Genomic DNA, 12,335 nt, shown 5'->3' on the forward strand with positions numbered 1-12,335 from the left:
TCGCAAACCTATGAAATGTTTCACTTCTGAGTAAATAAGATTTTATTTTCTCTTCAATTAATTTACCACCGATATCATTAAAGATAAATGGGAACCTTTTCATGATGGTAAAAAAGAAAAATATAACAAAGTAAAAAAATAATGTAGCTATATACGTTAAAGCAAATGTGTTTCAATAACATAAAAAAAAAAATTATTAAAAATGACCTGCTAATGAAGGTTAAAATTTTTTATAAACTTAAAAAAAAAAAAAAAATAGTAATATTTAATTTGGAGAACTGCTTTTACATTTCCTTCTTAAGTGAAAAATATAATAGCTGCAACTTTTATCACATTTAAGTAAATTTCATGTTTAATTGAAAATGATAATATGAGGAACTTTGAAGTTTAATTATTTCCTATTTACTCGTAATTTATTTTATTATTTTCTTTTCTACTCCACCTACGCTATATGAAATGTGATGAAAACATACATATATATATAAACATATATTTTTTTACATATATAAAATATAATAACACTCCATATGGTGCCACTTTAAATTTGCACGAAACATTGTTCACCGTCAATTTATTCTTAAAGAGAAAAATGAAAGAATGTAACTTTTACTAAAAAATCAACTATATTTACATTTTTACGGAAAAACAAATTTTGTTTTTTAAAAAATAATTAATTTGGTGGCAAATATAACTATTAATTTTTGTTGCAAAAAAATGTTTGAACTTGGTATTTTGAACTTTTTTTTTGTTTTTTTTTATTTTATTTTTCAAATACACTTGTCATTTCACACTATAAATAAATATCATTCATCGTTCATTATTCTGCAAACATATAAACACTATTTATATCCACTTGTTAGACAATCACATTTTTTCCGTAATTTTTCAGCAATTTTAATTGTGTCTATGAATTCCTCATTTGTGTACTGCATACACATTTGGGTACACATGTTAGTATTAAATAAAAACGCATATTTGTGCTTTTCAACTTAGTACATTCCGTCTAATATTTTTTTTTGTTTTGCCTTATATATTTTTAGTTAATTGAATTTGTTGAATTTTTTTTCATTTTTGCAAGATATATGAAGTTGTTTAGTCTTTCTCACAACTTGTTATATTTATCACTCATAAGCAGTATTTAATTATTTTATTATTTTTTTTTTTTTTTTTGTGTGTTTAAAAATATATAAGGAATATACTTACGAATTATTTGTATATATATCTAAATATATGTACAAATATGAATAAATCATTTCTGTTAAAGATGTTAATTTTTTTTTGTCTTTACACTTCTGTTTTAATCTTACTGTAATATTACTACTCTAGCACCACCTGATGTATTTTTCAAAGCAACTCCCTCCTTTTTAAAAGCAAAAACAGAAAATGGAAAATAAAAAAATCGCATTGGCGACAATTAACGACATTGAAACAGACAAAAATGTGGACGCATTAAGTATGATCACAAAAATCGACCTGAAATTAACAAATTCGAAAAATGGAAATTCTACTAAAATAAGGAACATAAACTTTGAGGATTCACTAAGAATGAATGATGAACAAATAAAAGTAAAGGAAGCTGTTTTCATGTTAAATAACATGGAAAATTTTAATTATTCAATTAGTTATACGGAAGTTCAAGATATAAGAAATGATTTAAGATTGTTTGCTATTAACAATTATCATGAAAAAAAGTACACAGATTGTCTTATACACTCCATTCATTCTTATATGATTGGGAAAAAATATTATTCGAAATATTTTGGTTTCTATATCACTGGCGATATGAGTACAGAACTAATTCTTATTTGTAAGTGTTACGTACTAGTTGAAAATTTTGAGGAGGGAAAAAAATATTTGCATGAATTAAAATTCTTAATTGACAACACTTTGTTATATATACATAAAATGGGCATTCTTGATGATCAGCAACAGAAAAAGGAAGAAGATTTGAACAATACTAGTAAAATGAATAATTTAGGTTCGAACTATGAAGAGCCAATTATACAATGCGGAATAGAAGTCTTATCTAATATACTTTATATTTTTGGTGATTTATTAAGTCTATATAAACAAAATGAAGAAGCAGAAACATATTTTTTAAAATATCTCTACATGATAGAAAAATGCTTCAACGCGGATAGCTTAAATTATAGCGATGCTCTAAATGATGTTTGCTCCTATTATATAAAAATTAGGGATTATTCAAAAGCATTACCTATTTGTCAACAGATTCTCGAAATAAGAAAAAAATTCTTTGGAGACTACAATTCAGAAAACCCAAGTGAGATTATCGCTGATTGTTACTGTAATTGGGGATTATTACTTCGATTATCAGGAAATTCTTTAGAATCTCTACACAAATATTTAATTGCAGTAGATATGAGAATGAGAATACATAAAACAAGACAAACTGTTCAAGTGCAAGATATTTTACTTTCCTTCGCTATTATTATGCAACAACTAAACAATTTCAGGATGTCATTACAATTGTACAAAGAGGTTTATTCATTTTATAAAAATTATTATGGTCCCGATGATATAAACACAAAAGTTGTTTTCAAATTAATTGAAGAATTAGAAAAGGATGTCATGAAAGAAACAAACAAAAATGGGAAAAGAGAACCATCCCATAATTTAGAAAATTACATGACGAGCATAAATGACAAATTAAGAAAAGACAATAAAATAGAAAAAAATTGGAATTCACTTAATGAAAATTTGCAAAATATGTCGAAAAAGTCAGATGTAGATCCACACTTTGTCGAGGATTTTATGAATGAAAGAGTTTTAATTAATACCAAAAATATTCCCTCCAAAAATTTAAGTAACAAAAAAACATTTATATCTTTGGAAGGAAAATTAAAATATAACAACTTAAGTTATTCTAGTATTGATGCATATAAATACATGCAATCAAATAAAGACTTCGAAATTTTAAAGAGTTCATTTTTTATTACTTCCTCTATTAATAGAATTAAATCTTTGTATGCGGATTCATGGAAAAGTACCCTAATTCCGTCTACATATATATTACCCTTTGTAGAAACTAAGATGGTAGACAATAATTTAGAAAAGTACTCCCAATGTAAAGATTTTCAAAATGCTATTATTTATAAAAGAAAAATTTTGCCAATAGTTAACATACCGCTGATAGAAAGAGGTTATGTTAAATTGGATAACGATCAGCCAATTATGACATGTAATGATGATGCCAAAATTTTATTAAGCGAATGGAATATTAAGGAACCCTTTGTAGATTCCAAGGGAAATGTAATCAGTAAATATGAAGATCTGGACAACGAATTTAACATGTTTTTATCAATTTTAGATGAAAATAATGAAATTATGCTTGGTTTTTATAACAATCCTTTGCTCGTTCCTAACCCTGCTATATATCACTGCCTCATTTTGGGTGACCCATATTATTTTCATCGATACAATCAAGTTAATAATTTGTATTCCTTCGATAATTTGAACACAATAAATAAGAACAAATTTTATAATCATAATAAATTTCTTGGATCTACTAACACAAATCGTGACAACGTAAATTCATATAATAAGAATTCAAATGATTCTATGAGAAATAGGAATCAATCGAAAATTAGAACAAAATCCTTTGGGCAGAAGGAAAAAAATAGTTTATTAAGAGCTGAATCGAAAAAAAGTACAGAAAATAAGAATAGTATCAACGATGAAGCGATAAATAAAGAACATTCCACTAAACCAAATGAAATGCACAATAGAAGCACGTCCAAAGTTCTTTCGAAGAGCTTAAAATCAATAAAAAAAAAATCAGAAGTGAAATCAGGGATGAATGAATTAATAGAAGGGGAAGCCTCGAAGGATGAGCAAAGTGATAGTAAGAAGGATGATCAAAATGACGACCAAAGCGAATACAAAAAGAAAGAGTCAACAAACGAAATGAATGAACTGAACGAATTTGTTAAGAATATTAAATCGAAAGAGAAAAGAGAAGTAACTAAACTATCAAACATCTTTAGCGGAAATAAAAAAGAACCCAGAAAAAAGGTTCCCATTAAAAAAGTTCACATTCTAAGAAACAAAAATAATAGTTCATCTACAGTTTTTTCAAAACAAAAGTATGCATTGAAAGATACTGGTAAATTGAGCACATTTTTTCCTCGAAATACAGAGAAAATAAAATTAATTGGGTATGATAATGCCAATCAAAGTGATAAATTAGAAAGAACATTACGGAAAATTAGGTTAAAGAAAGAACCTGTCCTAAAATCTTCGATTGTTCATAACATCAGAATGGATCTTCATAGCAATGTAAACATGATTGAACAGGATATAGACAACTTAAAGAGAGAAATATATTATGAAAATTTTCCATCGAGTAGTTATACCAGTTCAACGCATTTATCCTCACCGAATGAAAGTGACACAAATACAAGCTATAATGAATATAGTAAATTCAAAAAAAAAGGAAAATATTCTTCAAAGAAACATGCTAAAGGAACTATTCGATCTGACGCAAATGACAATAGTATTAACGAAAGAGATAATAATATGGAAAATAATAACGATATTACCACAGATAATAGTAATGAAAATGTTAGTCTCAGAGAGGTAAGTAATCATCGAAACTCATTTTATAGTCAAGGTAGCGAAAATGATGATGAAGATGTTATTGATTTATGTAAAATATTCAATGTTAACCAGTCTCACAAAGTTTCAAGTAATTCTTTCAATGGAAAATCATTAACAGACAAAAAAGATAATTCGGAAAGTTATATATCAAGTTATAGCATGGAATATGTAAATAATCATCTGAGTCATCCAAGTGACGAAAATCATAGATCTTACCTTTCTAGCATGAACAGGATTAACGAAAATTTTGTCCCTATCAATAGCAGCAAGAACAATGAGCGTACCATATTTGAAAAAGATTTCCAACGAAGCAGTTCACATAATAGTGATAATCAAAATGATGCAATTAAAAAACTCAGCAAATGTAGTGAATTTCATATGAAGGACAAAATAAACAATATTAAAAGTGTAAACAAAACTGATATTTTATTTAAATTTAGACTTAATCAAGAATGTTCATTGACTAACGAAAATATATTTTCGGATAGCGACATAAGTCAGAGTGAATTGTATGCTAATCCATTGGGAACTTACCACGAATTGTCGAGTAAGGGACATTCCATTAATGAGAATCAAACGAAAGCCAAAAAATTAGGAGATCAAAAAATGTTTGACACATCGGATGATAGGGACGTATCTGTGTATTCATCTTTCCATGAGAATAATAAACATGTAATGAATACACCAAAAAATGAAGTCAATAAAATAAGCAATCATTATACCAAGAAAAATTTATGTGTGAGTAATCATAACAAAGACATCTTAAAAAATAAAAAACATAGTAATATGAACAAAACTAACGAAGAATTCATCTTAAGTGAAAACGAAGAATTTTATAATGAAATGATTCTTACAGAGTCAAAAATAGATTCACAAATTTCATATATATCTGAAACTGCAAAAAATTGTCATAATGCAAACAAAAAGGATACTGTGCATTCAAACGTGGGTGATGAAATTAATTATTCTAATAAAATTCATAATGATGGCAAATTTTACCAGCCCAATGAAGAAACATTCTCAGAATCTACAAAAAACGAAGAATTATATGACATGGATAAAGAATGCTTCACAGATAATATATACTTGAGAAGTAATTCCATAGAAGAATTAGATTCTAATTTAATCACTCAGAAGTATATAACGAATAATTTCGAAAAAGGAATAAATACAGAGGAAAAATTAAGCATAAGTGGTAGCATCGCAACAGATTCACTAGAGTATGAAATGGATAACATATCCAGTAACATCTCCTACAATAACAAAATGAAAAAAACTCAGTCAAATAAAAAATATTTATCTCAGAATGAGGCAGACATAATATTAACTAAAACTCATGATGGATATTCAAATAAAAACATAGTGCATTATAATAAATATGATAATAATAATAATTACACCATAAAGAAAGAAGCTAAACATGAAAATATGGTAGGGGAAGAATTGTCCTCAAATTTATCAAACAGCAGTGCCCATAGCATACTTACTATGTATAATGATAATAACGAAATGCAAGAATGTGACATAAATTATGACCCTTCATTTAATGCAAATGTAGAAAGCTACAATGATGGAAATCATGTGAAGGAAAAAAAAAAAAAAGTAGCCACTTTCTTACATTCCAATAAGCAAACACGAATATCAAAATTATTTTCCTTCTTTTCAAGAAAGAAAAAAAAAAAAAAAAAAAAAAGCACAAAATTGAGCACTTTCAACGAACTTATCAAAAATCAGAATGAGAATTTAAACGATGGAGACAAATACAAAAATTTTCCAAGCAACCCTTTCAGCAGTATATCTATAAAAAAAGAGGAATCTAAAGATATTAGTGTAACAAATAGTATTATCAAAAGAAAGGGGGGAAAAAAACATTTATTTATGTCTGTGTCTTTGCATGGAATGGAAAAACCAAAGCAAAATATAAAACCAAAAGGATTAGGATTAAAAAAAATGTTAATGATGAAAAAAGGAATTTTTAGCAAGAATAATTTCATTGAAAAAAAAGAATCACTATCAAAAAATAGTAATCACAGCAAATCAGAAGAAAAGGAAACAAAATCCCCCATTAATATATCATCCAAAGAAGATGCAAGTGATGGTGAATTTGAAAAAAAGACAATCGACAAGGAAGATGAGGACAAAGGTGCAGAAATCAAAGATATACAAGTAGAGAAGGAATCCTCAGAAGACATCACAAATAGTGAAGAACAAAAAGAAGAAAAAATGAAAACATCTGAAAAAAGTGAAAATAAATTCCCCAAGAAAATGAGCCCATTAAATGCCCCTAAAAAAACTATTTTAAAAAAAATATCTCCAAAGATAGTACCAAAAATTGTTGTAAATAAAGCACCTGCTATAAAAGAAAGAAATAACATGAAAAAAAATGATGATGTTAAGTATGAAGTAAAAACCGTGAAAAACATAAATGAAAAGTTAGCATTTGATATATTGAGAAAAATAAAATATTGTAAAATTGGATTTGAACCGGATGAAATATTAGGTACTCTTCCCACAGTCCATTTACTAAATGAAGATAAAATCTTGTTAGCAATTGTTCCGTGGCAATTAGATCTAACTTCATTTTCCTTAGCAAAATCATCAGTCGAAGAAGAAACAATTAAAAAAATAGGATTGTTGCATAGAAAGTTCGACTTATCTTTAGATGAAAGAAAAAATCAATTAATAAATGAAACGAGACTTTTAACAGGAGAAGGACTCAAAGAACTAGGTTTCACAAGTACAGTTTCTACGGGCAAAGCAGTTGTACCTGACATAAGTCTATTATCAGGAATTGATACAAATGCTTTAAAAAATGCATACAAAATAGAAAAAAAAAGCGAACCAAAGGAAAAAACACCTACAACCAAAAAAGAATCACCAAAAATGGCACCTAAGGAAAAAGGAGGAAAAAAAGGAGCACCAAAATTTATGAAAGGACCTCCCAAAGGAGCTAAAGCAGGACCTGTTATTGGAAAAGGAAAAGGTAAAATATCCAAAATAAAACAAGCAAAGGATGAAGGAAAAACCAAGAGATTTTTCTGGGAAGCTTTATTTGAAGATGATATACCAGGAACTTTGTTTGAAGATAAAAAAGAACTGATATCAAAAATAGCAATAGAAAAAGAAAACGTAGAAAAATGTTTTGCGAAAGCTGTTAGTAAAAAGGAAGAAGGTGGAGAATTGAAAATTAAAAAACCAAAAATAATTCAGTTGTTGCCTGATTCTAAAAGAGAATATAATATGTCTATAGCTTTATCTAAATTTAATAATTATACCTTCAAAGAAATAAGAGACGCAGTTATGGATTTAAATCCGAAAATACTTAATATTGATAATACAGAAGTTTTAATGCAGTATGTACCGACTCCAGAAGAATTCGAAATTGTTAAGGAATATATATTATCAAATGGGGATTTAAATTTAGTGGACAAACCAGAACAATATGTTGCTGCACTTATGGGAGTGCCATTATTGAAACAAAGACTGGAGTCTCATTATTTCGCTTTATCATTTAAAGAGAATTATGAAAATACATTGAACCCTTTAGAAAATATATTAGAAGCATGTGAAGCTGTAAAAAATTCCACAAATCTATTTACTATTTTATTTACCATATTAAATGTAGGTAACACATTAAATTATGGAGATCCACAAAGAGGTAATGCTTTTGGATTTAAATTAACAACACTAGCCAAATTAAATGACATACGATCAACTACCAAACCAGTTAAAACACTTTTGCAATATATATGTGAAATTATCTACCAAAAGGATGCAGATATATTAGACATTATTGAAGAACTTAGATCCATAGAAAAAGTGACGAAAACAGACAAACAAATAATTGACTCTATATTACAAAAATTAAAATTGGGCTCTAATAAAATTAAAAACATTTTAGATCTAGCAAAAAAGAACCCAGATGATCCATTATATGATGCACTTAAAGAATTTTATTTTAGTGTAGAACCAAAAATTGAGGAACTAGACACTTTTTATAATCAAACCTTTGCCGTATTCAAAGAAATAGCTCTCTATTTAGGGTATAAAGAAAAAGAAGTTGGTAACATACAAGTTCAAGATTTTTTTAAAGAATTGTGGAAATTCGTTCAATCAATTGAGTTTAATAGAAAAACAATCAAAGAAGTAACACTAAAGGAGTTAAAGAAAAAAGAAAAAGAGCTAGAAAATGCCAAGAAAGGAGCAGTTCTCAGTAAAAAACAAAATTTCGTCATTGTTAAAAAACAAGAGAAAGAACCAAAAACGAAGCTAGAAAAAAAAACATTCAAGATATTTTAATCTAGGCTATGAATAAGTACAAACAATCCTCGTAAAATATGTGATCCCATTGAGTTTTTTTTTTTTTCTTTCCGTAACCCAAGAAAACTGAATTTTCATGATTTCCCTTTATAATATTGTTATATATATACATTTTTTTGTTCCCATCCCGTTTAATGTATGTGCTTATACATAAATATATTCTTTTCTTGTGCCAATTTTGCAACCCTTTATACCATTTTTACCTATTTTTATATTCTTCTTTTTTATGTACTTGTTTCGGTGTAAAAATTTTTATATTAATAGATAAGTCATACATTTATCACGTATTAGGTAAAAAAAAAAAAAAAAAGACTCTATTTTTTATTCATTTTTCTGAATTCTTCTCTGATGTAGTTGAACAAAAATATAAGCTTAAACAAACAGTTACAACAAATTTTATTGGTTAACAACTTTAAAAAATGAAAAAAAAAAAAAAATAAAATAAAACGAAATTAAACGGAATTGAATTAAACGAATAAGCTAAACAAGCTGGGGACATCTTTATGTGTATTCTAATTTTTATAAAGAACAAAAAAAAAAATTATTTTTCTGCTATCTGTTACAGGAAAATATAATGGAAAAAGGAGTTCATCACTGGTAATATTTGTTCAGTCTCCACCTATAAGTGTGCAAGTATATACACATGATATGTTAAGATATGTGCTTGGTATTATATCTATACATTCTTTTTTAAACTAACCTTGTAGCGGCAGGTGTAATAGGCATATCACTGTCTGGACAGTCGTCTATTATATTCATGTGATCACAGGCCCTTTTAAAATGATAAATGATTTAATAAAAAAAAAATAAATAAATAAACAATCAAATAACAGTAGAAATAATTTACACACGAAGAACTTCCTTCCGTTTTGTATATAAAAAAAAAAAAAAAAATCCAATAAATCCACATTTACAGGTGATGTAACTATTTGCACATACAAACTTAATCATTATATATACTCTTCATTATATGATTACCACCAAGCGTGACATTTTAAACTCCACTCTTCTAACATTCGTATATTATATCCAGAAAAATTAACTTGGTATTTACAGGGACCATGATACAGCAAAGATGGTTTGCACGATCTCAAGGTTCCCTTCACCTTATCCCATTTTTCTTTAAAAAAAAAAAAAAAAATAGAAGCTTTATATAATTTCCATAAATATAAAAACACATTTGTGAAAATGCATATGTGTGTTCTTTTATAACACCCAAACTTGAATCATAGGGGTAGGAAAAAAAAAAAAAAAAAAAAAATTTATTCATGCATGTTTTCTTATGCTCCCTTTTTTAATATAGAACCGGGACAGTAAGATGTGAAACTTCTGACACATTTTTTGCAGGGCCAAAATGCTTGACAATTTTTAGACCATGTTTCTTTTGTTTTCTCAGATATATTTTTTATGTTGAGTTCTTCACCAACACATGGACCTAATAAATGAAAAAAAAAAAAAAAAAAAAATAATTGTTATTCTTAAAAATGACAAAAAGAAAATGAGAGCAACAATGAGGAATTTAAATGTAATTTCTTTTTTTCTTTAACCTTCATACGTGGAAGATGGTGCGCATATCTCATCGTCATCTTCGTGAACAGTACCGATATAGTCATAATCCTAAAAATGTTAATACAAGCCAATTCTCCTTTAATGCATAATAAAAAATAATATCATCAACAAAAAAATTTGCAAGGATTTTCCCCTAACATTTGGGCATGGCGTATTATAGTCCCTTTGACAGATGATATCAGGGTCAATTAACTCTGTCTCATTAACTAATAAAAGAGGAATATCTCCCCCCCCCAAAAAAAAAAAAATAAAATAAAATAATAAAAATGTTCTGAAATACAAATAATTACAGAAAAAATACATTAGAACATGTAAAAAGTTTTTAATTTACAAAATGATAACTTCTTTTCAGTACGTTTAACGGATGGTGGAGGAATGATTTTTAATTCCTTTAATAACTAAATCGTCAAAAAAGGTTAATGGGTATATACATGTGTATATTAATTCAAATGTGAGCTAGAAATAGCGAGTTAAGCAGCTGTCTACTCTACAATTGTTGTCTGTACTTATTTGTTTTTGGTAGATTTTTATTAAAAGAAAATGTGGATAATCCACAAATATACACATATATGTTTGTATACATTTTCGCTTATTTACACCTTTTATTTTCTCAATACCTCCCCCGCTAGGTTCGTATTTGAAGGGTGGCTATTAACTGGTTCCGGTGATCTTGAGGAACTTGTGATAATGTCTCCTAAAAAGTTTGAAAAATTTTCGTTTTCCTCTGGTCTCCCATGAATATTGTTGTATGCATGCAAACATGCACATGATAACATTTTCAAATTTTCTAATTTTTTACGTTTAAAAATGGTTAAGTATATATCTGCAATTATCTAAAAGAATATTTTAGAATTTTTCTTTTTCTACAAAACCTGCACTTCCCCCTATGTTCTCTAATTCAGTGTCCGAGAATAGTTTGCCTTTCTTTTGCATTAATGTACGTATTTTAATAAACAAAAAAAAAAAAAAAAAAAAAAAAAAAAACATACGTATAAAGCTGAAATTTAATCGTTCTTATAGGATTCCCCTTAATTCCTTTTACAGAAATTGTTCACGTGTTAAAATATATTTACATATTTGTGTAATAGTGCACGAAAAGAATAAACAACTTCCTTTGCTTTGTATTACTTATCTATTCTCATAATAAAACCTTCAAGCACAGTAAATCATAGTTTGTATTGCGCGTGCACGAATGTACATATTTTCATGGTACATTCATATAGGACTTGAAACTTAGTTATGCTCATTTCTTTTATGTACGTGTTTATGAACTTACTATCTCATTTTCACATGTCGCTTTCTCGATGTAAAAAAAAAGAAAGAGGATAAAAGGAAAAACAATATTCATTGTTTACTAATAATATTGCGATTTTCGAGTATATAATGTCAATTTCCTTTTTCATGTATTAAACATAAGTATTCAAGTAAGTCACCTGCGTATATTATTATATATATATGATCATATATTAATTTGACAATCATTTGTATAAGCCCTAATGTAAAAGAATAGGTAACATGTAATATTTGAAACATGCGTTTAACATCTTGAGGTAAAATCATACAATTTACATAATGAACAAAAATAGTAATCCCATGATACAATACATTAATGTGTAATTACACATTAACACCTTTTTTTTTTTTTTTTTTTTTTACTACAGTCCATAGCTTAGAATTTTTTGTTTTTTTTTTTGTTTTTATTATGGCTTCTTCATATTAAAAAACTAATTACAAAAAAGATTTATTAAAAATAAAAAAACAAATACAAATATAATAGATACAAATACTAATACATAAATCTAAAATAAAAAAAGACGTAAACAATATGT

The 12,335-nt window shown here is 27.2% G+C and overlaps 2 protein-coding genes across 2 annotated transcripts; one reads left to right on the top strand and one right to left on the bottom strand.

Moving 5' to 3' along the window:
- Nucleotides 1-1,383: 1,383 nt before the first annotated feature.
- Nucleotides 1,384-8,916, top strand: PGO_100050 (hypothetical protein, conserved; the record flags this gene model as incomplete). The annotated part of the gene is made up of 1 exon (XM_028688040.1): nucleotides 1,384-8,916. The coding sequence occupies one exon, from the start codon at nucleotides 1,384-1,386 to the stop codon at nucleotides 8,914-8,916; it is 7,533 nt and encodes a 2,510-aa protein (XP_028543841.1).
- Nucleotides 8,917-9,528: 612 nt separating this feature from the next.
- On the bottom strand, nucleotides 9,529-11,854 carry PGO_100060 (hypothetical protein, conserved; the record flags this gene model as incomplete). Its single annotated transcript, XM_028688041.1, has 10 exons — nucleotides 9,529-9,556; nucleotides 9,638-9,709; nucleotides 9,916-10,057; nucleotides 10,244-10,372; nucleotides 10,485-10,554; nucleotides 10,645-10,712; nucleotides 10,862-10,904; nucleotides 11,124-11,200; nucleotides 11,379-11,430; nucleotides 11,783-11,854. 10 exons carry the CDS (start codon nucleotides 11,852-11,854, stop codon nucleotides 9,529-9,531), a joined length of 753 nt encoding a protein of 250 aa, XP_028543842.1.
- Nucleotides 11,855-12,335: the final 481 nt, after the last annotated feature.

The sequence above is a fragment of the Plasmodium gonderi genome (assembly GCF_002157705.1).
Source record: "Plasmodium gonderi DNA, contig: Chr10, whole genome shotgun sequence".
NCBI classification, from domain to species: Eukaryota; Apicomplexa; class Aconoidasida; order Haemosporida; family Plasmodiidae; genus Plasmodium; species Plasmodium gonderi.